Source organism: Rattus norvegicus, chromosome 12 (genome assembly GCF_021556685.1).
Source record: "Rattus norvegicus strain SHRSP/BbbUtx chromosome 12, alternate assembly SHRSP_T2T, whole genome shotgun sequence".
NCBI classification, from domain to species: Eukaryota; Metazoa; Chordata; class Mammalia; order Rodentia; family Muridae; genus Rattus; species Rattus norvegicus.
This window is the reverse complement of record NC_141545.1, coordinates 16,265,851-16,293,655: the sequence shown is the minus strand read 5'-3', so window position 1 is coordinate 16,293,655 and position 27,805 is coordinate 16,265,851. Positions and strand designations below refer to the sequence as shown.

Here is a 27,805-nt window from a genome sequence, read left to right as displayed (position 1 = left end):
AAAGCTAAAACCACAAACATTTATTGTTAAGAGTGTATGAACTAGATCTGGATATGGTGGTGCACCCCAGAATCTTAGCACTGAGGAAGACAGAGGTAGGAAGATCAGTTCAAGACCAGCTTTGCCTATATAGGGAGTTTAAGGCAGTCGGGAACACATGAGACCCTGTTTCAGAAAATGAAAACACCAACCACTAAAACTCAATGTAATGACAGAAAATGATGCATGCTTTTCAATAACCATATATTAATAATCCCAGTTCCCCAATCAAAAGGAGCAGACTAACAACATAGATTAACACAGGCAACAAAAACAAAAACAAAAACCCTAGACCATTCCATTCCTCAGCTGGTAAAAAATGCTTGCCACGTATATTTGGCCACTGCTGCCCAGGGCCATGGGCCATGATCCTGCTGCAGCTGGGGGATGTATTAATGTTAGTGGCCTGCGTCACCAATGAAGGTCATGCCACTGTGTCTGGTCTGTGCTGCCCCTGAAGTCATGTTGATGTCATTGGTCTGTGCTGCTGCTGAGAGCTATGATGCTGTCCGTGGTTCTTGTGGCAGAGGGCCCAGCAGATGTCCAAGATCTGCACTGCCACCAGAGACCGTGTGGATTTCTGTGGTCCATGCTATCACCAGAAGCCATGCGGAAGTCCGTGAGTGGCGAGTGCTCTGGCTGACTGTAAAGGGCAAAGAAGCTAGTTTTGCTGTGGCATCAATGACTGCAGACTCTCCGTGGAGAAAGGAACATAGAAGGCTTCCATGACAACTCCTACCCCCAACTCCCACCCATCCCCCCACCGACCCAGCCAAAGTAACAGCCTAGACAGAAAGCCACTGAAGAAACCTCTTAACAACTGTCATGAGGATGCTGAAGGCTAGCTCTCCACAACTGGTGGCTTCCAGCCAGGGTGCATGTTGGGAAAGACACAATTTTCTTTAAGGGGCTAGTCTCATGACCATGTTCCCATGGCTACATGGGCAATGCAATTTGAACTTTCTTCTCCCTTTTTTGGGGGGGAGAGAAGATCACAAGAGTGGGGGGCAAACCCGGAAGGACTGAAAATCTAACTATAAAAGTCCAGGTGCCGAATTCTACAAGACCTTCAGAGAAAGAATACCAATGCTTATACAATTATTCAATAAAAGAGAAAAATGAAGACATTCCCAATTTTTTTTTATGATGCCGGCATTAATGGTGATACTAAAAACCAGACAGCTGCACTGACAACAGAAAAATTATAGGCAGTCTCCCTGATGAACAGAGTTGTAAAAATTCTCAAGAAGACTCCGGGTTCAAAGACACTCGGTGGTTTAGAGCGAGCAGTGCTCCTGCAGACGCCACCCCTCTCCAGTTCCTAGCACCCACCCTTGGCAGCTCACAGCCAAGCGTAACTCCAGTTCCAGGTGAGTCAACGCCCTCTTCTGGGCCCTTTGGTAACTGCACTCACATGGCTTGTATTCAGACAGACATAAAAACAGATTAACAACAATGGAGGCTAGGACAAAGGAAATCTTTCCCTCTGCTGTGGGAAAGGAGGGAGTCCCTCACTCCGGAAATGATCATGGCGATCATCTCTAAATGTATATCCACCCTACAGCCCGGCTCTGCCACACGGCGGGTTCTCCGAATCAAAACAGCACAGAGATCCCCGCGCTTTAGTATTGATCCCCCTTCACAACAGCTAAGTCACAGAACCAGACTGGGTCTCCAGTGACTGAGGGACGGCAGAGAGAATTGTGCTTTCCACACACGATGGGAGTTTTGCAGCCAAAAAAAGCAGAACAAAGTCGTGTTCCTCGCCAGGAAAACGGACATAACTGGAAATGATCACGTTAGGCCAAAGAAGCCAGTCTCAGAAAGACAAAGGGTTGTGTTTGTCGAATCAATGCTTCCTGGATGTTTAGACATATGTGAAATCGTATACGTTATACAACCAGGAGCACAGAGGTGTGGCTGCCTATGCAGAGCGAAGGGTCTAAGCAGGGGACAGTAGAGAGAGAGGACACGAGGGAGGAAAGAAGATCTACTCAACATACAATACGGTGTGTGAAATGTCTCAGTTCTCCACATCTTCACACTCTCAGCCCAGGCTTGGGCAAAATGTCATCATCTTCCTCCTTCAAGGAAGAACAGAGAAGGTTATAGCCCCAGGTCACCGGTGTGTTATCAGAGCACCATTGACTCGAATAGCCCAGCTGGACTAGAATTTGTTCCAGTGATTTCTAGAACGTATCTCAAGTAACCTTGAGGCCCCACAGAGGCATACATCATCCAAATACTTCTTAGGATGGGTTTTGGCGGCAGGAGTTGGGGAGGAGCTGTGTGGAGCAATTACGGGCAGCCGTGAACCCCCAAGTGAGGACGATGCGAGCGGAACTCAGGTATTCTGAAAGAGCGGCATGCGCTCATGACTTGAGCCACCTCTCCAGCCCTCACCTTGTTTGAGACTGGATCTCTCACTGGCCTGGCGGCTCACTCATTAGACTAGGTGGGTTGGCCGTTGTGGCCAGCTTTTATCTGGGTGCTGGAGACTGAACCCAAGTCCTCATGCTTGCACTGCATGACTGAAGTATTTCTACAGGTGTAACAATCTGGGTGTGGCATGTGTACCTGAAATGTCAGCATTTGCAAGGGCTTAAGGTGGGCTCTAAATGGGGTCAGGAACACCACAGGGAGACCCAGAGAACAACTAACCTGGGTCCAGAGGGGCCCCCAGAGACTGAACTGCCAACCGGGGAATGGACGGGACCGACTCAGGTCTTCAGCATATATGTTATAGTCGTGTAGCCTAGCTGTCATGTGAGACCCCTAACAGCAGGAGCAGAGGCTGTCTCGACTCTGTTGCCTGCCTTCAGATCCTTTTCCCCCTACTGGTCTGCCTTGCTCATCCTCTATAGGAGAAGATGTGCCTAGTCCTCCTGCAACTTGATATCCCTTTTCTGGAGAGAAAGTGGGGGAGGAGTGGATGGGGAACAGGATGGGGGCAGGGAGCACTGGTGCGGGAGGATAAGTAGGAGGGGGAGTTGCTACCCTATGGATGTAAAATAAATAAATAAAATTTAAAAAACAGTTATGTACGTGGTAAAAATACAAACAACTGGAGTCTATTTTAATCTTTTGAGGCAGGGTCTTATTATGGAGTCCAGACTAGCCTCTAACTTCCAGCCTTCCTCAGTCTGGGATTACAGATGAACACCACTTTATTTTATTTTTTGAGACAGGGTTTCTCTGTGTAGCCCTGGCTGTCCTGGAACTCCCTTCACAGACTGTGCTGGTCTCAAACTCACAGAGATCCACCTGCCTCTGCCTCCCAAGTACTGGGAATAAAGGCATTCACCACCATGCCCAAGTTTTCTTTTTTAGAGAGACTCATGTAGCCTAGGCTGGTCTAAAATTCCTACTATGTCTGCCTCTGCCTCCCAGGTGCTAGGATTAGTGGTGGACCTCACCAATATGTGTAGCTTCGGTCTAACAATTAAAATTATTATATTTGTGTATGTGTGTGTGTGTGTGAGAGAGAGAGACAGAGAGAGACAGAGACAGAGACACAGAGACAGAGAGAGACAGAGACAGAGAGAGAAAGACAGAGAGAGAAAGACAGATAGAGAGAAAGAGAGAGACAGAGAAAGAGAGAGACAGAGAGACAGAGAGACAGAGACAGAGAGAGAAAGAGAGAAAGACAGATAGAGAGAAAGAGAGAGACAGAGACAGAGAGACAGAGACAGAGAGAAAGACAGATAGAGAGAAAGAGAGAGACAGAGACAGAGAGAGACAGAGACAGAGAGAAAAAGACAGAGAGATAGAGAGAGACAGAAAGATAGAGAGACAGAGAGAAAGACAGAGAGATAGAGAGACAGAGAGACAGAGACACAGAGACAGAGACACAGAGACAGAGACACAGAGACAGAGACACAGAGACAGAGAGAGACACAGAGAGATAGAGAGACACAGAGAGAGACACAGAGAGATAGAGAGAGACAGAGAGAGACACAGAGAGACACAGAGAGAGACAGAGACAGAGAGACAGAGAGAGACACAGAGACAGAGAGACACAGAGAGATAGAGAGAGACAGAGAGAGACACGGAGAGACACAGAGACAGAGACACAGAGACAGAGAGAGACAGAGAGATACACAGAGAGACAGAGAGATACACAGAGAGATAGAGAGAGACACAGAGAGATAGAGAGAGACACAGAGAGACACAGAGAGACAGAGAGAGAGACAGAGAGACACAGAGACACAGAGAAAGACACAGAGAGAGACAGAGAGAGACAGAGAAAGAGAGACAGAGAGAGACAGAGAGAGAAAAAGACAGAGCAATAGACAGAGAGATAGAGAGAGACAGAGAGAGAAACAGAGAGACACAGAGAGAGACAGAGAGAGAGAGAAAGAGGGAGACAGAAAGAGAGAGAGGCACGTATACATATTTCGTAGCATGTATGGAGGGGCTAGAGGACAACTTGTGGCAGTTGGCTCTCTTTCACTACTTAGGTTCTGGAAATTGAACTCAGATCCTCAGATTAGGCAGCCATTTCACCAGTTCCAGCTTGTGGATTTTTAAGCAGACATGGCTGCCATTGAGAACATGTGTGCCGGGTTGGGGATTTAGCTCAGTGGTAGAGCACGTGCCTAGCAAGCGCAAGGCCCTGGGTTCGGTCCCCAGCTCCGAAAAAAAGAAAAAAAGAAAAGAAAAAGAGAGAGAGAGAACATGTGTGCTGTGACCCCCGTCACCGCTATCCATGCTCCATCTTCCCAAACTGAAACTCGATCCTCACTTCACACTAGTTGCTGTCTCCTGCTCCGCCTAGCTTCTGTTCTCTGTCTGCTGCTGTGAGTTTGCTTCGTCCCAGGACCTCAAGGAAGAGGAGTCAAAGGAGGTCTGTGCTCTGGTCACTGGCTTTGTGTGATGTGCAGTAAGAGTGCCCACACGGGTGCATAGGCTCATGGGCACTCATGTACAGGGGCCAGAGGTTGACTTCTGGTGTCTTCCTCCGTCAGGTTCCACCTCAGTTTTCTCAGATGGGGTCTCCCCCTAAATCTGGAGCTCTCCAGTTTGGATAGACCGGATAGCCATCAAGCCCCTGTCTCTGCCTTCCAAACAGTGGGATTCCAGGTGCCTGTGCCATGCCCAGATTTTTACATGGATGTCGGATGACAGGACGTGGTCCTCATGCATGTCTGTCTCACTTCACCAAGTGTCCTCAACGTCTGCATTGCCTTGAATCCTGATGCACTCGAGGATGGCCTTGAACTCCTGACCCTCCTAACTTACTTCCTGAGTGCTGAGGTTACAATCCTGTGTCATCTGCCCCCCTGAGTGGTCACGTGGTAAACTTTACGTTGTGTAGATCCTACCACTTGACAGACCTTTATGGAAACCTTTATCCGTTCTTTTCCCCAGGCCACAGACAACTCAGACACTTGATGGAGTAACTCATCCCCAAACTATGTGTTCTAGAAAGAGACAAAATGCGGTGTTGAAATGGTTTTCCTGAAAGCTGGGCCAGACAGCATTGTTTGCATTCTTAGATAGAAAATCTCTTTTAGTGTATTGTCCCTTCCCCTCCCATTCTCCCGAGCCAGGAAAAATGGCAAGAAAAAGACAGCTTAAAACCAGAAACCAAGAAACTCCCATGGGTGTAGACTGGCTTTGTCTGTGTGCGTTAGAAAGGCAAAGGTCGACCTCAGTTGTCATTCCACAGGAGCTGTTCACGTTAACATTGTGTGTGTGTATATGTGTGTGTGTGTGTGTGTGAGAGAGAGAGAGAGAGAGAGAGAGTGTGTGTGTGTGAGTGTGTGTGAGAGAGAGCCAGAGAGAGCCAGAGAGAGATAGAGAGAGACAGAGACAGACAGAGAGAGTGTGTGGTGTGTGTGTGTGTGTGAGAGAGACACAGAGAGAGAGAGAGAGAGACAGAGAGACAGAGAGACAGAGAGACAGAGAGACAGAGACAGACAGAGAGAGAGTGTGTGGTATGTGTGTGTGTGAGAGAGAGAGACAGAGACAGACAGAGACAGAGAGTGTGTGTGTGTGTGAGAGAGACAGAGACAGAGAAAGAGACAGAGAGTGAGAGAGTGTGTGTGTGTGTGTGAGAGAGAGACAGAGAGGCAGAGAGAGACAGAGACAGACAGAGAGAGAGTGTGGTGTGTGTGTGTGTGTGAAAGAGAGAGAGAGACAGAGACAGAGAGAGTGGTGTGTGTGTGTGTGAGAGAGAGAGACACAGAGAGACACAGAGACACAGAGAGAGAGAGAGTGTATGTGTGTGTGTGAGAGAGAGACAGAGACAGAGACAGAGAGGGACACAGAGAAAGACAGAGAGAGACAGAGAGAGACAGAGAGACAGGGATGGGGGTGAGGAGTGTATGTGCACATTGTGCCTGAGGTTGGGGCCAGCCTGCAGGAGTCATCGTTTTCCTTCTACCACGTGGGTCCCAGGGACTGGTTGGAAGTCCTCAAGCTGACAGCAAGTCCCTTTGTACAGATGTGCAGGCTAGTCTCATGTCAACCTGACACGGGCTAGAATCATTTGAGAGGAGGGAACCTTAATTAAGGAAATGCCTCCAGGGGCCGGTGAGGTGACTCAGCAGCTAAGAGCACTGGCTGCTGATTTTCCACAGGTCCTGAGTTCAATTCCCAGCAACCACATGGTGGCTCCTGACCATCATCTATTAAGGGATCTGATGCCCTCTTCTGGCATGCAGGTGGACATGCAGACACAGCACTCTGTACAGTCAATCAATCAATCAATCAATCAATCAATAGGAAAGAAAAAAAATGCCTCTCTAAGATAGGCCTGAAGGCAATCTTGTAAGGTATCTTCTTAATTGATGATTGATGGGGGAGGGCTCAGCCCATTGTGAGTGGTGCCATCACAGGACTGAGGGTTCTGGGTTCTCTTAGACAGCAAGTTGAGCAAGCCATAAAGATCAAACCTGGAGGCAGCACCCCTCCATGACCTGTGCATCATCATCCCTGCCTCTAGGTTCCTACTGTGGTTGAGTTCCTATGTTGACTTCCTTCACTGGTAAACAGTGATATGGTAGTGTAAGCCTAATTAACCCTTTCCTCCCCAACTTGATTTTGGTCACTGCGTTTCATCGCAGCAATAGAAGCCTTAACTAAGACACCACTGATCCATCTTGCCATCCCCTCTGCACTGTTTTGATTTTGTTTTGTGAGATAGGATTTCTCACCGGATTGGAATCCGTTTAGTTAGACTGGCTAACCATCGAGCCCCATGGATCAGAGGTCTGTACTCACCCAGAACTGGGATTGTACACACGGATCAACGTACCTGGATTTCTCACAAGGGCTCAAACTCAGGTCCTCACACTTGCAGAGCAAGCTCTGCATCATCTGAGCCAACTCCCAGCTCCCAGACAAGCTTCCTGATACTCAAAAGGCCACCTATAGAACAGGGACCAGGGAGGCAGCCAGCTAAAATCACAGGAGGGTGTGGAGAGAAGGCAGCCTGTCTGATAGCCAGATTCACAGCACAGCATTGGAAGCATGGCCACCAAGAGCCAGACCATGGCCACCAAGAGCCAGCCTGTGACCACCAAAAGCCAGCCTATGACCACTAAAAGCCAGCCCAGGGCCACCAAGAGCCAGCCCAGGGCCACCAAGAGCCAGCCCAGGGCCACCAAGAGCCAGCCCAGGGCCATCAAAAGCCAGCCCACAGTTACCAAGAGCCAGCCCCAGAACATGGGACTTTTGTTACTCACCTCATATAAATATTTCTCAATGATGTTCAGGGCACTATGGCTGATGTAACTGTTGTGGTGGTGCTGTAAGGACTCAATTTTTTCAAAGCCACCAACTTCCTCTATCTGAAAACACAGCCTTTTCTTGTCCTCTAGATCGTCTATCTGCTGAAGATGGATGAGAAACCAGCAGAGAGACGGTGAGACCCAGAGTGTGCTTGGGCTTTGTGTGAGTGTGTGTGCGTGTGTGCGTGCATGCATGTGTGTGTGCATGCGTGTGTGTGCTTGTGTGTGTGCACATGCATGTATGTGCATGTGCGTGCGCGTGTGTGTGTGTGTGTGTGTGTGTGCACGCGCGCGTGCGTGCAAATGCAGGTAGAGCTTCAGCTGGCCAGTCTTTTTTTTTTTTTTTTTTTGGTTCTTTTTTTTTCGGAGCTGGGGATCGAACCCGGGGCCTTGTCAGCTGGCCAGTCTTAAGGGGACTGTTTTAGTTGGAGGCAGACCTGATCCAGGAGGAGTGATTACAGACCCATTGAAAATGCCAAGATCTTTTCCCTCTCCTTTAACTTCATTAATTCATTTCCTCAATCATGCTTGTGTGCATTTATTCACATAATCACCCCTGCATTTAGTCATTCACAAAATCATCCATATTTTCTTATTCATGATAACCACCCATGAACTCATTCACTCATTCACTCATTCACAAAATCACCCATGAACTCATTTGCTCACAAGTGCATCTGCGAATTCATTTATTCACAATGATCACACCAAGATACAATTTCTTCTTAGAGTGTGTAGACCAGGCTGGCTTCAAACATACTACTTAGCCCAGGCTGCCTTCAAACTCATGACCTCCTGACTTCTCTCTTGGGTGCTAGGACGACAGGTATACATTGCCAAACCTGGCTCAGAGTCCTATTCTTGAGTGCTTGAGGGAATGTAGGAAGAATGGTACAAGAATCCTTCTCAGGTCCATTCATTCACTCTGATTCATTCACTCACTCACTCACTCATTTACTCATTCACTCACCCATTCATGCATTCATTCATTCATTCATTCACTCACCCATTCATGCATGCATTCATTCATGCATTCATAGTCTCATGTAACCTAACCTAACTTGCTATATGGCTGAGGAAGACCTTGATTCTTCTCCTTCTACCTCCCAAGTTCTGGGATTATGGGTGTGTCATTCACAAAATCACCCATGAACTCATTCACTCACAAATACATTCATGAATTCACCAGTGAGTTTACTTGTCCACACATTCACTTTTTTACTCAAAATGTATCCAACATCATAGAATACTAATGTGATAAGTACAAAAGAGGGCATTTGTCTGAGGCACCAGAGAATTCAAAGTAAAAAAGTATTTAATAAAAATCAAAGCCTAGATGAGCATTACAGGACTGCAGAAACTACTAAGACAGGGTCTTACGGCACCCAGGCCATCCTTGGACTTGGATAAGTAGTTGAACACAGTAACCTCAACTCCTGATCCTCCTGCCTCCAGCTCCCCAAGTGTTGGTTTGACAAGTACATCCAGCTCAGTCATTAAAGGGATCCTCGGTACCAGCATGTAACATTTCCCTCGTCACCCTTTTCCTTACTGTCCTTGGAGAATGATGTTATCTTGTCCCGGCACAGTGCCACTCAGGAATGATTTACGGTCCTTTCCCATCCGGCCTGTCTTTCTTCTATGAATTTATCCCCTGGTGGTTCACTAGACCTTGGTTATTGATATAGGGAGGCTGGAGAAATGAATCAGTGCCTAAGGGTGTTGACTGTTTTTCCAAAGGATACAAGTTCAGTTCCCAACTCCCACAAGGTAGCCCACAGCTCTCTCTAACTCCAGTTCCAGAGGATGCCATGACCTCTTCTGGACTCTGTGGTCCTGCATTCATGTGGTGTACAGACATACACACAGGCAAAATACCCATTTGGATAAAACAAGGAAATCAACCTTTTAAAATAAACCTGACGCAGAAGTGGGCAGGGCGGGCCACGATTGCTATCTCAGCTTGTCAGAGGTCTCATGAAGCTGGAGTATTACCCTGTGTTTCATGTAAGTCATAGAGGGAGGTCGTGTATTCCATGTAAGTTATGTAGGGAGAGCCCATGTCTAACTTCAAAAGCAAAAACATCAAAAACAAAAATAGTTTGTGTCTGGAGAGATAGTTCAGTGGTTAAGAGCACAAACTACTCCGACAAAGGACTTGAGGTAGGTTCCCTGCACATCAGAGGCTCACGACCACTCCAGTCCAGGGGAATCTGATGCCTCTGGCCTCTGTTGGCACCTGTACTCATGTGCACATAGCCACAATAGACATATATCCACACAACTGAAAAAAATAAGCCTTAAAGACGTGTCTCTCAGCTTGGCTCTTTCTTTTGTTCCCTTTTGAACTTTCTGTGGGTTTCTTAGCCTGAGGCAGAAGGAATCCACATCTTCACCAGCCGCTCTCATCTGCTCCAGACCTGATTCCTTTTCACTCTCCCTCCATTTTCTGACACTTGTTCTTGCTGTTACATCTCCCCTGGTTATTCCTTTGCCCATGATGTTTTTCCACAAGTGTCCACTAGAGTCATCCACATGCTCACTTCTCTGGTTGGGATATTCTTAGAGAATGTTTCCTTCCCTGGGCACTCCATGTGTGACAGCAGCCACTCCCTACTCTAAATGAGTAGTACCTTCTCTCTCTCTCTTTTTTTTTAAGATTTATTCATTTATTATATATAAGTACACTGTAGCTGTCTTCAGACAGACCAGAAGAGGGCATCAGATCCCATTACAGATAGTTGTGAGCCACCATGTGGTTGCTGGGAATTGAACTCAGGACCGCTGGAAGAACAGTTTGGTGCTCTTAACTGCTGAGCCATCTCTCCAACCCCCAGTAGTACCTTCTCAGTCCGACTTCCTTCACAAGGAATGCCTACAGTGTCCCCTGTGTCACTCACACACAAGCTCCCTAAAACAAGGATTCCAACAGGTATGCTCTGAGCCCTTGTCACCAAGGTGCTCGTGTGTGTGACAAAATGTTGACACACCAACATACAATTTCTTCATGGATCGCATAGTTCCAGCTGGCCTCAAGCATACTACTTAGCCCAGGCTGCCTTCAAACTCATAACTTCCTGTCTTCTCTCTTGGGTGCTAGGGGGACAGGTATACCCTGCCAAACCTGGCTCGGAGTCCTATTCTTGAGTGTTTTGTGTTATCCATAGGAAGTAGGGAGTGTAGGAAGAATGGCATGAGAATCATTCTCAGGATTCATTCATTCACTCACTCTGATTCATTCATTCATTCACTCACTCATTCACTCATGTACTCATTCATTGATTCATTCATTCACCCATCCATCCATCATCCATCCATCCATCCATCATCCATCCATCCATCCATCCATCTATCCATCTATCCATCCATCCATCCATACATTTATCCATCCATCCATCCACCCACTCATCCATCCATCCATCCATCCATCTATCCATCCATCCATCTATCCATCCATCCATTTATCCATCCATCCATCCACCCACTCATCCATCCATCCATCCATCCATCCATCCATCCATCCATCCATCCATCCAGAGTCTCATGTAACCCAGGCTAGCTCTAACTTATGATATGGCTGAGGAAGACCTTGAATTCCTGATCCTTCTCCTTCTACCTCCCAGTTCTGGGATCGTGGGCATGTCTTTCCATGCCTGCATTATGAGGTGCTGCAGATGGAACCCAGGACTTCACACATGCTGGGGTTACACCCCACATGAGTTACATTCCAGCCCAACCTACTTGGGTTCCTTTTCTTAAACTTTTTAATGTTTATTTTCTCTCACATCATGCGTGTGCATCAACACCTGTACCATGACCCGGGTGTGGAAGTCAGACAACTTGTGGGAGTCAATTCTCTCTCACCTCCACATGGATCCTGGGGACTGAACTCAGGCAGTCATCTTGGTGGCAATTACCCTTGCGCACTGAGCCCTCTGGCTCCCTAAGAGCCCCAGCCCCAGCCCCAACCCTGTTATGAGGGGGCACGTTTACTGTCGTCAGTTGGAGACTGCCTGCTTGGAACAGCTTACCTGGAGGAGATAAGAAATGACATCGAGGATGACAGTGATGACCTCCATGTCCGGGGCAGTGAGCAGATTCAGCATTGGCTCCAAGACTCCTGAGTAGGCCAGCAGAGTCAACTGGCTCTGAGAGGCCCCTGTTGCAAAGTTAGCCACGGTGCACACAGCCTCCTTCTGGACTTTCAATTCTGCCTGCAAAGACAGAGGTTCATGTTCCTTCCGGAGCCCAAGGGCCACCACAGAGGGATGCTGACCTGGTTCACTTGTTGTTTTTGTATATTTTTGAGACAGTCTCTCAATGTAGACCAGGCTGGCCCTCAACTTGCTATAGAGATGAGGGCCTTGAACTTTTGACCCTTCTACCTCTACTCCCCAAATGCCATCCTTTTGGATGAGACCACAATACCTGGTAGATGTAGGGTGGGTAATCAGACCTCAGGGCTTTGTGTGTGGCAGGCAAGTACTCTGACCACTGAGCCACACCCCCATTCCTTTTGTTTTGTTTTGTTTGGCTTTTAAAAATAGGGTCTTACTGTATAGCCCAGGCTACCCTGGGACTCAGTATGTAGCCTAGGCAGGCCCTCAATTTGCAATCCTGCTATAGTATTCCCAGCACCACATAATTCAGGCATGCAAAGACACACCCACGATCCCAGAACTCAGGAGGTAAGAGGAGAAGGATCAGGAATTCAAGGTCATCCTCAGCCATATCGCAAGTTAGTGCTAGCCTGGGTTACATGGGACTTTGAATGAATGAGAGAGTGGATGAGTGAATTAATGAATGAGTGAGTAAATGAGAGAGCAAATGAGAGAGTGGATGAATTTATTAATGAATGAATGAATGAGTGAATTAATGGGTAAGTGACTGAGAGCAGATGAGTTAATGAATGAGTGAATGAATGAATGAATGAGCTTATGAGAGAGTGGATGAATTTATTAATGAATGAATGAATGAGTGAATTAATGGGTAAGTGAATGAGAGCGGATGAGTTAATGAATGAGTGAATGAGTGAATGAATGAATTAATTAATGGTGAGTGAATGAATGAGTGGATGAGTGAATTAATGAATGAGTGAGTAAATGAGAGTGAATGAGAGAGTGGATGAATTTATTAATGAATGAATGAGTGAATTAATGGGTAAGTGACTGAGAGCGGATGAGTTAATGAATGAGTGAATGAATGAATGAGCTTATGAGAGAGTGAATGAATTTATTAATGAGTGAATGAGTGAATGAATGAATCCTGAGTGTTGAGTTTACACACATGTGCCACCAGACCTGGTCTTGAACAGCTGGTAAGACCTGAGCTTACATGTGAAATCTATGTCCAGTGACCTAACACACTGCTTCAGTTCTTGATCTGAATACAGCCTCTGAGAGAAGCCATGATGTAGGCTGCCTGACTCCCACCCGAGATTTGTTTCTTTCTCTTCTTTCTTAGAAAGGGTCTTATGCAGCTCAGACTGGCTTTACACACACTTTGTCGCCAAAGCCGACCCTGAACTCCTGATTATCCCGCTTCCCTTGCTTCCTGTGGGCACGGGGGATTGAACTCAGGTCCTTGTGCCTAACAACAGAAGCTTTAGAGACTCTCTTCCCAGCCCTGCCACTTACATTCCTTAGTAGATTTACCAAGACAGGCAGCAAGTTACACAAAATCAGCTGCTGGACGTGGTGCCTGGGCCCAGCAGCCACGTTGCTCATGACCCAGGCAGCAAGCTTCTGGATGGAGGACTTCGGGTGCCTCAGGACCTGGCCCAATACCTTCAACATGCCAGCATCAATCACCATTTGGGTTTGCTCATTTGTTCCGGCCACAATGTTGCCCATCGTGTGGAGACAAGGGGTCTGGAAGGACAAAGAGAGGTGTCTAAGGATTGCGAGTCTGTCACACGGCGGTCGTGTCACGCACTGAGTGCCGTGCAAAGATGTCTGCAAGTTTGCCGTGTTTTATTTGGTCAGCCTACCCACAGCTGCTCTTAGAGTCTCAGACGCTCGCTCACCGTTCTTGGTCAGGGAGGGTTGACAAGGGGCACTTTATTAGAGAATGATGGTGCACTAGGGGCCAGGCGTGTAGCTTTGGAAGAGGGCTTGCCCAGCATGTATGAAGTTCTGGTGCAGCAGGTGACACACACCGGCAATCTCTGTAGATGGGAGGTGGTGTCAGGCGTTCCCCAACATCCTTCTTGACTCTGTAATGAATTAAAGGCTAGCCTGGGCTACATGAGACTCTGTCTAAAACAAGAGAACATTCTGCTGTCCTGTTTTTGTCTGGGGATTCTGTTTGAGGGCTTTCTCTTATAGCTCAGGCTGGTCTTGAATTTGTTAGGTAGCCAAGAACATTGAGCTTTCGACCCCCTTGTCTTTTGTGTTTTCGAGACAAGGTCTCAATGCAGAGGCGTCTCAAACTCAGTACATAGCTGAAGATAACCTTGAGCTTCCTGGTCCTCCTGCCTCCACCCTGAGTGTAGGGATGACAGGTGTGCTCCGTCTGATTCGTTTATCAGTACTGGGTGGAACCCAGGGCTTCCTAAATCCTAGGGGAGCATTCTTATCAATGAGCAACACCCCTAGTCCTGGCCTTGCCTTGAACTCACGACCCTTTGTCAACCGCTGCTAGGATCTCATGTGTGTACCACATGTCCAACTCGCTAAACTCTCAACTGGAAAAATGCAAAGCGGATTACGGAGCCTGCTGTAGATTTGTATCCATGTATGTCATACTTCTGCTGGATACTTAACTGGAGCCAAGGACTCCCCAGTGACTGCTTCGGTTCATGTGCTCACCAGCCCCTTACAGTCACAGGTCTACATATAAAGTCCAGGCCAACCAGGGCTACACAGTGACCCCCTGAGTGCCTTTGACTCTGATTTTGTCTGTGTGTCTCCTTTTGTGTGTCTTCCTCTCTCAGTGCTCTGTGTCTATCTGTGTATATGGTGCCAGCCTGTCTCTCTCATCTCTGTTTCTTTTTGTCTTTCTCTGTCATTGTTTCTGTGGTGTGTGTGTGTGTGTGTGTGTGTGTGTGTGTGTGTGCCTGTGTGTGTGTGTTTATCAGTTGGCATGGATCCACCTCTCTGTTTCACTGTCTCACTGTCTGCCTCTCTGTCTGCCTCTGTTTCTCTGTATCTGTCTCTGTGTTTGTTTATCTGTCTCTCTGTCTCTCTGTCTCTCTGTCTCTCTGTCGTCTGTCTCTCTGTCTCTCTGTCTCTCTGTCTCTCTGTCTCTCTGTCTCTCTCTGTATGTCTCCCTCTCTCTGTGTGTCTCCATCTGTGTCCTTCTCCATCTCTCTGTCTCTTATAGGAACACAGACCCACACAGACACAGAGAGACGGTCAGTCAAACAGGCACAGACAAACACATGCATGCACAGGTCAGAGAAGGAGGGAGAGAAAATAAACCACCCAGTCGAACTGAACTTAAAATCCACAGAACAGTAGGAAAATATGAAGGAAAGGCCCCTGGGTGGTAGGATTTTAAGCAGTTCACTGGCTGCCTTTCTAGCTATCAGACGGAGAAAACCTAAGATCTGGACCACCCACGAGGGTCTGAGATGGGAGCAGTTTAGCTAGAAGTCTCAGAGAGCTGAGACTTAGAGAAGGCAAACTGGGAGTCCAGTGAAGGATTTAAGCTGGCAGGAAGACCTGGGGAGGCGGGAGGCAGAGATGAGAACCTGATTCAGTGGATCTGACTCACAGGATCTAATCTGTTTTGTTTTCTGAGCCATAATGCCACGTAGTCCAGAAAAGCCTTGGACTCATTTTGCAGCCAAGCATGACCTTGAATTATAATCTCCCTGCCTCCGTCTCCCAGGTACTGAGGTTGTAGGCATGCTCCATAGTGCGTAGTGTACGTGGGATGGGGATGGAAACAGGGCTTCGTGAGTGCTAGGCAAGCCCTCTCCTGACTGAGCTGCAGTCACAGCACCCACACGCTCTAACTTGAAGCCTCTTGCGAAGGTGCATGGGACCCAGGATGACACTTACCAAGACATTGAGTTCTGAGCTGCTCATGAGCTCTACAAGCCTAGGCAGGATGCCTGTGGTCACCACGTGATGGATGTAGTCCTTGCCGCCCTCGGTGAGGTAGGACAGGGCCCAGCAGGTATCTGAGAGAATCTCATTATCGTGATGTAGCAGGAGCTGACAGAGGGTAGGCAGCATCTGCCTCACGGCGTCCTCAGGAGGGTATGGGTTTTTGTTTCGGCATAAGTTGGACAAGGTCCATGCAATGTTCCGAAGAAAGGTGATCTGGGACGGGGTGCAAAGAAGACAGAACATAAACGGTGGCTGTCCTTTCCCAGAACCATTCATACTATTGGTTAGTGCAGACCAAACCTGTTGAGCGTCAAAAGAACGCCTTCGAGGCAGTGATGTGTGTCAAGGACAGATACGATGAGCTTTTTTTTTTAAATATGTAAACGTCATATGGTGTGTACTCTGTATGCACCACAACGCCTTCCCCCACTCAGCAGATGACTTAGTTATTTGAAGGCTTTATCTCTATGTATATAGTCATGTCTGTGCTTCGCTGTGGGCATGTGTGTATACATGCTCACAGAGGCCTGGAGATGGAATGGATCCCTCATCCCTGGCATTTGCCATCCACCTGACACAGCTGCTGGAAACGGAACCCAGGTCCAAGAGAGATCAGGCACTGTTGACTGCAGAGCTGTCTCTCCAGTCCCCTAGACTAATGGTATAAAATGTTACAACACGTGTGTGTGTGTATGTGTGTGTGTGTATGTGTGTGTGTGTGTGAGTGTATGTGTGCCTGTGTCACAACACACATGCGGTGGTCACAAGGACAACCCGAGGTGTCAGTCCTCACTTCGCAGTCTCACCTTGCTTGAGACAGAGTCTCTGGGTTTCTGGCTTATGAGCCAGCAAGATTCCAGGCATTCTGCTTCTGTCTTTGTCTATCTGTTTCTTTTTTTCTTTTTTTCTTTTTTTTTTTTTTTTTCGGAGCTGGGGACTGAACCCAGGGCCTTGTGCTTGCTAGGCAAGTGCTTTACCACTGAGCTAAATCCCCAACCCCTCTCTCTTTTTTAAAAAGACTTATTTATTTTATGTATGTGAGTTGCTGGGAATTGAACTCAGGTTCTTTGGAAGAGCAGTCAGTGCTCTTAACTGCTGAGCCGTCTCTCCAGCCCTATCTGTTTCTCTATATCTTGTCTCTCTGTGTATCTGTCCCTGTGTTTGTCTCTGTGTGTGTCTGACTGTCTCTCTCTAGTGTCTCTGTGTCTCCCTCTATGTGTCTCCTCCCTCTGTCTCTCTCATCCTTCCATGTGTCCCCCCCTCCTCTGTGTGTCTCCTCCCTCTGTCTCTCTCATCCTTCCATGTGTCCCCCCTCCTCTCTCTGTCTCCTCCATCTGTTTATCTCTCCCAACTCTCTGTCTCCCCCATGTGTCTCCTCGCTCTGTCTCTCTTCTCCATCTCTCTGTCTCTCTTCTCCATCTCTGTGTGTCTCCTACCTCTCTGTGTGTCTCCATCTCTGTCCCACTTCACTATCCGAATGCTGTGGTTATAGGTGGCTGCTACAGAACCTGGTGTTACATGGGTTCTTGGGATTTGAACTCAAGGTCCTTTCACTTGCACTGGAAGTACAGTAAACCCATCAAGCCACCTCCCCAGTCCTTGGTTCTATTTTCACTGACAAAAAACCCCCCAAAACCAATCAATCAATCAACCAATCAATCAATCAAACACACACACACACACACACACACACACACACACACACACACACAAAAAAAACCCCAAACAAACCAAACCCAATCGAGCAGCTGAGTACAGAAGGATGGGTCTATAATCTCAGTCTTGGTGGAAGCCAAGAGAGTATAAGTATGAGACCAACAGGCTGAATAGTGAGTTCAAAGCCAACCTGAGGTACATGAAGACTGACAAACTCAGGAATGATTTGGTCCTCTTGCCATCCTCAACTCTACTGGCTTGACATAATCATTCATGTATATATTTTTTCTCTCTCTCATGTATATGTATATGTATATATACATGTGTGTATGCTACATACATGCTACATATATATCTGCTATACATACTTGCTGTATATATACATATATATACACACATATATACATATATATACATATATATGTATATGTATATGACATATCATATATGATATGATAGATAACAATTGAGCCCAAGGTCTTATGTTAATCAAGCATGCCTCCACTGAGCTACATCCCTATTTTTTTTTTTTTTTCCGGAGCTGGGGACCGAACCCAGGGCCTTGCGCTTCCTAGGTAAGCGCTCTACCACTGAGCTAAATCCCCAGCCCCCCTATTTTTTAAAAACCTATTTTATTTTTATTTGTATATGTATATGTGGTATGTATGTATGTATATTATGTACCCATGGAGGCTAGGAGAGGGTATCGAACTCCCTGGAGCGGGAGTTACAGACTGTTGTAAGCCACCTAGAGGGACTGCAGGGAACTGAATTCAGGTCCTCTGGGAGAGCAGCGCGTGCTGTTGATTCCTGAGCCACCTTTCCAGTTCCATCTCTAGTCCTTCTTATTTTTTATTTTGAGACATGGTGCTGCTAAATTGACCAAGCAGGCCTTAAAATTCAAATCTCCTGCCTCAGCGTCCCAAGTAGCAGGGATTGCAGGCCTCCTCTGTTAAGACCAGCCACACACTTGTCTTCTCTCTCTCTCTCTCTCTCTCTCTCTCTCTCTCTCTCTCTCTCTCTCTCTCTCCCTCTCCTCCCTCTCCCCTCCCCCTCCTCCTCTCTCCCTCTCCCCCTCTCTCCCCCTCTCCCCCTCTCCCCCTCTTCCCCTCTCCCTCTCGTTTCTTTTGAGAAAAGGCTTTTTACCATACAGCTCAGAGAGCTTCAATTTTTTTAAAAAAATGTATTTATGTAGGTGAGTGTTTGCGCCATGGAGTCCTTCTGGAGTCTGCTCTCTCCTCTTACCATGTGAATTCTAAGGATTGAACTCAGGACCTCAGACTTGGCAGCAAGCATCTTCACCCTCTGATCCATTTTGGCACCCCAGGCCTCAAACTCCTGACAATCCTCCTGCCTAAGCCTAAACCCCATGTTCAGCCATCTCTCTGATCTTTTAAGGTCATTCTTCAGGCCAGGCAATGGTGGCACATCTCTCTCTCTCTTTTTTTTTTTAAAGATTTATTTATTTATCTTATGTATATAAGTACACTGTAGCTGTGTTGAGACACACCAGAAGAGGGCATTAGATCCCATTACAGATGGTTGTGAGCCACCATGTGGTTGCTGGGAATTGAACTCAGGATCTCTGGAAGAGCAGTCAGTGCTCCTAACAACTGCGCCATCTCTCCAGCCCCAGTACATATCTTCAATTTCAATTTATCTCAATTGAGGCCAGCCTGGTCTACAGAGTGAATTCCAGGATGGACTGGACTATACAGGAAACTCTCTCTCTGTCTCTCTGTCTCTCTGTCTCTCTGTCTCTCTGTCTCTCTGTCTCTCTGTCTCTCTGTCTCTCTGTCTCTCTGTCTCTCTGTCTGTCTCTCGTCATTCTGCTCTGCTGGTGAGTCTCTCCACTTCCTACTCTAGGGATCCCTGTCAGTGTGGAAACCGGATCTGAGACCATCAATCCCACCCATTATAATCTTCCCTTGACAACTCTTCAGCCACGAGCCCCCTCCTATTCTTCAGAGTAGATGAAGCATGGTTCCCTACGTTGCTGCAGGCTGACCTTCAGGTTCACTTGGCAGCCCAGGTGACTGTGAACTTGACATCCTTCTGCTGAAGTTTCTTGAGTGCTGGGATCACGTGTGAATCCATGGCCAGCTTCCTACCTGATGTGGAACACTAGAGGCTCAAGGGCCTGACCCCCCCAGGCCTTCTTCTTACCCTAGGTCAGGGGTTGGCAATGCTTTCCATAGTCACCCCATGACAGTTTTTAGCCTCTTGTCTCACACCATTCTTTTGTGAGTACTCAAAAGTGTCCTTTTGGGCTAAGCATGTGACTTAGTTGGGAGAGTGTTTGCCTAGCTTGAATAAAACCCTAGGTCCTGTCCCCAATACCAACCACATAAACATGTTTGTGGTGGTGTGCACCTACAGTCCTACCACTGCTAAGATGAGACAGAGGCAGGGGAATCAGTAGTTTGAGGTCATCCTTGATTACTTAGTGAGTACTATGGGAGGAGGAAGAAGAGGAGGAGGAAGAGGAAGAGGAGGAGGGGGAGGAGGAGGGGGAAGAGAGAAGAGAGAAGAGAGAAGAGAAAAAGAAGAGGAAAAAGAAGAGAGGAAGAGGAAAAGGAAGAGGAAAAAGAAGAGAAGGGGTTGGGGATTTAGCTCAGTGGTAGAGCGCTTGCCTAGCGAGCGCAAGGCCCTGGGTTCGGTCCCCAGCTCCGGAAAAAATAAATAAAATAAAATAAAATAAAATAAAAAAAGAAGAGAGAAAGAGGAAGAAGAAAGAAAGAAGAGGAAGAAGAGGAAGAGGAGGAAGAGAAGAGGAGGAGGAAGAGGAGGAGGGGGGAGGAGGAGGAGAAGGAGGAGGGAGAGGAGGAGGAGGAGGAAGAGGGAAAAGAGGAAAAAGAGGAAGCAGGAGAGGAGGAGGAAGGAGAGGAAGAAGAGGAGGAAGAGGAAAAAGAAGAAAGAGGAAGAAGGAGAGGAGGAGGAAGGAGAGGAGGAGGAAGGAGAGGAGGAGGAAGGAAAGGAGGAGGGAGAGGAGGAGGAAGGAAAGGAGAAGGGAGAGGAGGAAGAAGGAGAGACTAAAGAGGAGGAAGATGAGGAATGATAATGATAATGATAATGATAATGATAATGATAATGATAATGATAATGATAATGATAATAATAAAGGACCAGCAAGATGGCTCTACAGGTAAAGACACTTTTTGCCAACTGTGACAATCTGAGGTCAATCTCTTGGTAGGAAGGGAATACTACTGTGTACATGTACACATGTACACACACACATACACTGACACACACACCAAATGAAATGCAATAGGCAAATGAATAAATACACTCACTGGTATGTTTGTTGAAATAAGTTTGATCAGGTGCGGGATGGCATTGTTGGAAATGACATTGTCTCTGAATTCTGCACAGTCACCTACAAATGGAAGAGAGTATGAGAACGAAGACCCAGGAACAGACCTTTGAGGCCAGCACTCTCAAGAAGCAGAGGCAAGTTCATCTCTGTGAGTTCAAGGCCAGCCTGATCCACATAGTGAGCCACAAGCTAGCCAGGGCTACCTCTCAATCCACTCTCCTCAAAAACTGGACAAGGAGAAACTCAAATTGGGTGTCCAACTTTTAAAGTTTATACATAATGGAGTTGGAGAGATAGCTCAGTGGTTAAGGGTATATCCTTCTCTTATATCTGAGTTAGGTTCCCAGCACCCATTTCAGTTCACAATTGCCGATGATTCTACCTCCAGGGAGATCTGGCTTTCTCTTCTGGCTTCAGTGGGCACCTGCATTCCTGTATTCATATACCAATGTACGACTCATAAATATGTATAAGAAAACTTGTTAAAAGTTTGGGTGATCTAATTAGACCCCTTAGTGGGTAAAGGCACTCGTAGCTAATCCTGATGACCTGAGTCCAATTCCTAGGACCCACAGGATGACAGGGAGAACCAGTCCCTCCCTGAAAGTTGTTCTCCAGAGACATGTGAGCTGTGGCATGTGAACAATCCTCACCCCCACCTCAAATAAACACATATACTTTTTTTTTCTTTTTTCTTTTTTTTCCCCGAAGCTGGGGACCGAACCCAGGGCCTTGCGCTCGCTAGGCAAGCGCTCTACCGCTGAGCTAAATCCCCAACCCCAACGCATATACTTTTAAAAAAAAGTTTATACAAAGGATGACAGACTAAAACTCAGTTTGGGGTATCTGGCACATAGTTGGAATGGGCTGTATGCTGAATCCGGGTCTTCCTAGGTAAGTACACGTGCCCAAGGCCACAAGCAGGTACCACACAGCAGCAGTTGTTCTGAACAGAGGTCATGGACACAGAAACGAGGACAGCCAGCTCTGCCTAGCTGGTCAGTGGACTCTAAACACCGGCTGCAGTTCATACCATGACTCACCAAAGACAGAGGTTGGTAGAGAACACTTTACTTCCCCCAAAGACTGTTGGCAAGGGGCATTCATTTCCATAGGCAGCTTAGAATAATTCACAGAGGCAGGGGGATCAGTCATTAGCAATTTTATCCTGTATACTATTTGTACACATACAAATATGTGTGTATATGTGTGTATACATACATGTATGTGTACCTATGTGTGTATACATGTATATGTGTGTATACATACATATACATGTATACACATATATGTGTGTATATACATATATGTATGTGTGTATATATGCATGTGTATACATGTTTGTATGTATATGTGTATGTGTAGATGTATGTGTAGCCCTGGCTGTCCTGGGATTCATTATGTAGACATGTTGACCTCAAACTTACAGAGATCGACCTGCCTTTGCCTCCCGAGTGCTGGGAGTAAAGATCTGCACCCGTGTGTCTGGCATCTGTTTGTAAGAGATATCTTATATGTTATATATAAGACACCAGCCTCAAACTCACTATGTAGCCTACCCTGGACTCATGACTCTCCTGCCTCAACCTTGCCTAGTCTTTAATATACCGACTTTCATAACACATTTGTGTGTGCATACGTGTGAGTTCATGCGTCTACACACACAAGGACACTTGGAGGCGGGGGGACTATTTGTAGGAGTCAGTTCTCTCTTTCTTTTTCTTTTTTTTTTTTTTTTTTTTGGTTCTTTTTTTCGGAGCTGGGGACCGAACCCAGGGCCTTGCGCTTCCTAGGCAAGCGCTCTACCACTGAGCTAAATCCCCAATCCCCAGTTCTCTCTTTCTATTATGTGGGCTGAGCTAGAAGCTAGGCCACCAGGCTTGGTGACAGGTGCCTTTTGCCCACTCTGCCATCTTTTTTTTTTTTTTTTAAGATTTATTTATTATATGTAAGTACGCTGTCGCTGTCTTCAGACACACCAGAAGAGGGCATTGGATCCCATTACAGATGGTTGTGAGACACCATGTGGTTGCTGGGATTTGAACTCAGGACCTCTGGAAGAGCAGTCAGTGCTCTTAACCGCTGAGCCATCTCTCCAACCCCTTAATGTTTTGAGACAAAGTCTCACTCTGTATCTCAGGCTGGCCTCGAACTCAGTGTGTAACCAAGGGTGTCCTTGAACTCCTGATCCTCCTGCCTCTACCTTTCAAGTGCTGGGATCAGAGATGTGCACGCTCGTGTCCTGGGGACAAAACCCAGGGCCTCCTGCATGCCGGGTAAGCACACCACTAACCAAGCTACACACCTCCATTCCCAGTATATGAATCTGACACTTGAGAGGTCTCGGTTTAGCCCATTAGCTAGGTCTTCAATGCCTGAGTCACACCTATCTCGGTCTTGTTAGTTTCCTGTTGACCCAAACAATACAAAATCCAACCTCTGTCAAAGAGGCAAGCCTCCTGAAGCATTTTCAAAATGGTCGTTCCGCTGTACCATGGTGGCACAGGGCTTTAATCCTAGCACGTGAGAGGCAGAGGCAGATGAACTCTTGAGTTTGAGACTAGCCTGATATACAGGGCAAGTTCCGGAACAGCCAGGATGACACTAACAGAAAACATTGTCTCAAAAACAAAAACAAACAAACAACTCCAAAACCACATCTGCCTGCGTGGTTGTCCTGTATTCTCTTGGCTTCAGGCTCTGAAGTCCCCAAAGATCCGAGTGCTGACTCCGGGGGGTGGGGGGGGGGCGGGGGGCATTGTAGCTTCTCTGAACTTGAAAACTACTAACATTCGGTTAGCTTTAATTGTCCAAATCCCAAGGGACCCAATTGAGCCCTACCCCCACCCCAATATACTGTGTTTGTTTCGGCCTGAAATCTGGGGCTTCAACACTGAATCCCTGCCTTGGGTTTTCCCATGCCACACAGGGCATAAAGCACTTACTGCCCAGACCACACCCACCGGGCTTCTCAGGGAAAACATCTCATTCCAAGCTCAGAAAAGTCTGTCTCTATCTCTCCATCTGTCTACAACTCTTCTGCTATATATTCACACACACACACACACACACACACACACACACACACACACACACACACTCATACTCATACTGATTTTCCCCAGGAGATATAGGCTTCTGGGGTCCTAGATTACTTAAGAATAAACACATGGGGGCTAGAGAGATGGCTCAGTGGTTAGAGCACCAACTGCTCTTCCTGAGGTCCTGAGTTCAAATCCCAGCAACCACATGGTGGCTCACAACCATCTGTAATGAGATCTTATGCCCTCTTCTGGTGTGTCTGAAGACAGTTACAGTGTACTCATATATAATAAATAAATAAAATATTTAAAAAAAAGAATAAACACATGGGCTGGAGAGATGGCTCAGCGGTTAAGAGCACTGACTGCTCTTCCCGAGGTCCTGAGTTCAATTCCCAGCAACCACATGGTGGCTCACAACCATCTGTAATGGGATTCAATGCCCTCTTCTGGTGAGTCTGAACACAGTTTATATATATATATATATATATATATATATATATATATATATATATATATATATATATATATATATGTGTGTGTGTGTGTGTGTGTGTGTGTGTGTGTGTGTGTGTGTGTGTGTGTGTGTGTGTGTATACACACATATATATACACAATTAAATAGAATAAATCCATACTACAAGGGCCTAAGGCTTATTTTTGTTTCATTTTGAGTCATGTCCCCATGTAGCCCAGGTTGGCTTCATACTCACTGCAAAGAATGACCTTGATCTTCTGATCCTCCTGCCCCTACCTCCTCAGTGCTGGGCCTTGAAACAGTTACCTCATTCCTGGTTTATAAGATGTTGGGATGGAACCTGGGGCTTCCCTCATGCTACTTAACCCAGACTACTTTGGTCTCAGTTTTCATTTTTTGAGACGGGGCATGCTTTGTACCTCAGGCTGGCCTTGAGCTTAAGATGATCCTCTCCCCACTCCCCTAAACGCTGGAATTTACAAGCACTCATCACCATACTGGCCGGAGATCAAAACTGGTCTTCATACCTTACCCCCAAACCTTGTTGTTGTTTGAGAAGGGTCCTCGAATTCCTGTCCCTCAGGCCTCCCCCTCCCAAGTGATAGGATTGCAGCTGTGCACCACTGCACGTAGCTCTGGGCTTATCTTTGATCCGGAAGCCATTAAGGCCAGCGGCTGTAGGACCTAGGAGGAGCCGGCGCTCCGGTGCAGCTTCCTGCTTCAGTGCACGCTGTGTCATCAAGGTTCCACCTCCATCCTCAGTCTCTCACCTTGGCTTTGGGCTGTGAAGCAGCTCATTCCCCAGCAGTAGGTGTTTCTACCCGGGTTGCTGTGGGTGCCAGGACATCAAGTGTAACAGAGAAATATCCCAACACACTGCGTGTCCATCCTCCCACCCCCAGGCCTCAGCACACCGAGGACCCGTGTCTTACCAGCTATATTCCCAAGGGCCCACACTGCCTGCTCAGACACGGTCAGGTGTGGCGAACAGAGGAGTTCAATCAGGGGCTCAATGGCACCCTCTTTCACGACAACTCCGGTCTGCTCTGAAGTTCCTGAGGCAATGTTGGTGAGCGCCCATGCTGCCTCGAACTGCAGGTTGGGGAGATGGGCCGCCTTCAGGAAGTCCACCAGCTTGGGGATCAGTCCTGCCTCAATAATCACATCTAGAGGAGGGTTGTTTTCCTGAGACAGCATTTCCCTGTGCAGGAGACAGAAAGAATGGGGGAGAGTCACAATGTGCGGAGACGCTCCCTTCCACAGGCTCTTGGCATTCTTCTCTATCTTTTTTTGTTTTGCCAGTGGTGCAAGTTGAACCCAGGGCTTCACATATGCCAGGCAGGTGCTCTTATATGAGCCACACCCCTAGGCCTTCACTGGGGATTTCTAAGAGGTGCTCTAACCACTGAGCAATCCCCCCAAACCCCGCAGCCCCTCACTGAGGGATTCTAGGCAGGGGCTCTACCACTGAGCCACACCCCAGCCCCTTACTGGGGGATTCTAGGCCCGGGCTCTACCACTGAGCCACGCCCCCGGCCCCTCACTGGGGGATTCTAGGCAGGGGCTCTACCACTGAGCCACGCCCCCGGCCCCTCACTGGGGGATTCTAGGCAGGGGCTCTACCACTGAGCCACGCCCCCGGCCCCTCACTGGGGGATTCTAGGCAGGGGCTCTACCATTGAGTCATGTTCCCAACCCTACCCTGGGGAGTTCTAGGCAGGGACTCTACCCCTTTGCTAAAGGCCCAATTCTTAACTACCAGATAAGAGCATTTAGCTAGAGTTATTGTTACTCCCATAAGTCTTTGCAGTAGTCCTAAAGCAACTTTTTGCCCTTCAGGTATGATCTATGGCCTGAAATCCCTGCGGAGGCCAACGTAAATTGAGCAATTCATCTCTGACGACACGCTGCATTCCTTCAGTTGCCCTCAAGGACAACTGAGTATGGTAGTTGCCTCCTGCTTTCGGATAAACTAGACGTTTCTGCATTGTGTGGGCATTTTGCCAACGCCAGGAAACCCAACAGGCTCCTGGAGTTTACTTTTGGCTCCAAAACTACAAATCCCAGAGTCCGCGTGGTAGTACCTGGCAGCCTGGGTGGCCAGGAGACACATGATCGTATCTGAACTATTCACCCCTTTGATAATGTCGTCCAGAGTGAGGTTGGCCTGCCAGGAAAACCACATTCAGGTTAGTCATTCGCCTTCTGTCAGAAGAAAGGATAGGCCGGGGAGGTGGCTCAGAGGGCAGTGGCTGCCAAGTCTGACCCCCGCATGGTGAAAAAAACTGACCCTCACCAATGGTCCTGACGTCCATGTGTACACATGGCTACACACACTTGTACACAGTAAATAAACACCTCAAATAACATACAATCATCATAAACAAATATAAGGCGAATATAAACATTACTTAGCTTAGTTATCTGCCTGACGTGAATAGAAGTCCCGGGGTGCACCTGCTTCTACACCAAGGCCTCTACACTAAGGGTTATTTGCTGGCCCATAGGTCCTAAGTGCAAATATGACACTCTCCATGCTTAGAGTGAGGTGATTCTGGTGCCCTAGTACTTTTTTCTTTAAAACAAACAAAACAAAACAAAACAAAACCAAGGACAGGAGAGATGGCGCAGTGGTTAAGAGCATCGTACTGCTCTTCCAGAGCAATTCCCAGTTCAATTCCCAGCAGCCATATGGTGGCTCACAACCATCTGTATGGGATATGTTGTCCTCTTCTGGTGCGTTTGAGACAGCTAACTGTGTACTTTACATAAAATAAATAAATATTAAAAAATTGTTTTTCTTATTTTTAAATGTGTGTCTGTGGTGCGTGTGTACATGCATAATAAATAGCAGGTGCACATGGAGACTGGAGATTTCTGAGCTCCCTGAAGCTGTTATTACTGATGTTTGTAAACCCCCCCGAGTCAGTACTGGGAACCAAATTTGGGTCTTCTGTAAAATGAGCAAGTGCTCATAGCTTCTGTGCCCAGCACCTGCTTTGTTAAAATCTTATTTTATGTGTATGGATAGGGTTTTGATTTTTTTTTGGAGGTGGTGATTTCCTGCGTGTATATCCGGGTATTGTGTGCCAGGGAGACCAGAAAAGAGCGCCGAATCCTTCTGGGTCTGGAGTCACAGATGGTTATGAGCCACCATGTCAGTGGTGAAATTGAACCTGGGTCCTCTGAATGAGCAGCCAGTGCTCTTGACTGCTGAGCCATCTCCAGCCCCACTTAGCTTCTTTGTATCAGTTGTCATAGGAAGATACTGGTGTAGGGCTGGGGTACAACACAGTGATCGTGTGCTTGCCCAGGATGCACACGGTCCAGGGTTCAATTTCTAGAAGTCAGAAGTGGGGAGGGGCAAAGTGGAAAAAGAAAAAAAGAAAAAGTGAAAAGGGGGGGTGAAAAAGAGGAAGGGAGACGAAGGGAGAAGAAGAAGAGAAAGAGAGGAAGGGAGGAAAGAGAGAGGGGGGAGG

General features: G+C 47.3%; 1 protein-coding gene across 1 annotated transcript; it reads right to left on the bottom strand.

Annotated features, from left to right (window-relative positions):
• On the bottom strand, window positions 1-26,487 carry Kpna7 (karyopherin subunit alpha 7). Its single transcript, XM_087579657.1, has 9 exons — window positions 26,411-26,487; window positions 25,259-25,527; window positions 20,785-20,867; window positions 15,782-16,045; window positions 13,412-13,645; window positions 11,807-11,989; window positions 7,731-7,877; window positions 2,043-2,123; window positions 1-682 (listed from the first exon to the last, which is right to left on the bottom strand). The coding sequence occupies exons 1-8, from the start codon at window positions 26,437-26,439 to the stop codon at window positions 2,079-2,081; spliced, it is 1,254 nt and encodes a 417-aa protein (XP_087435783.1). The 5' UTR covers window positions 26,440-26,487; the 3' UTR covers window positions 1-682; window positions 2,043-2,078.
• Between the last annotated feature and the right edge of the window lie 1,318 nt (window positions 26,488-27,805).

Bases quoted from the DNA above. Each gene is read 5' to 3' on its own strand.
- Kpna7 (XM_087579657.1), bottom strand. From the start codon at position 26,439: ATGTGTCTCCTGGCCACCCAGGCTGCCAG. The intron at 20,868-25,258 runs GTAAGACACGGG...TTCCATTTGTAG, and splicing joins GGCCCTTGGGAATATAGCTG to GTGACTGTGCAGAATTCAGA. The intron at 11,990-13,411 runs GTAAGTGGCAGG...CTGTCTTTGCAG, and splicing joins TGGTAAATCTACTAAGGAAT to GCAGAATTGAAAGTCCAGAA.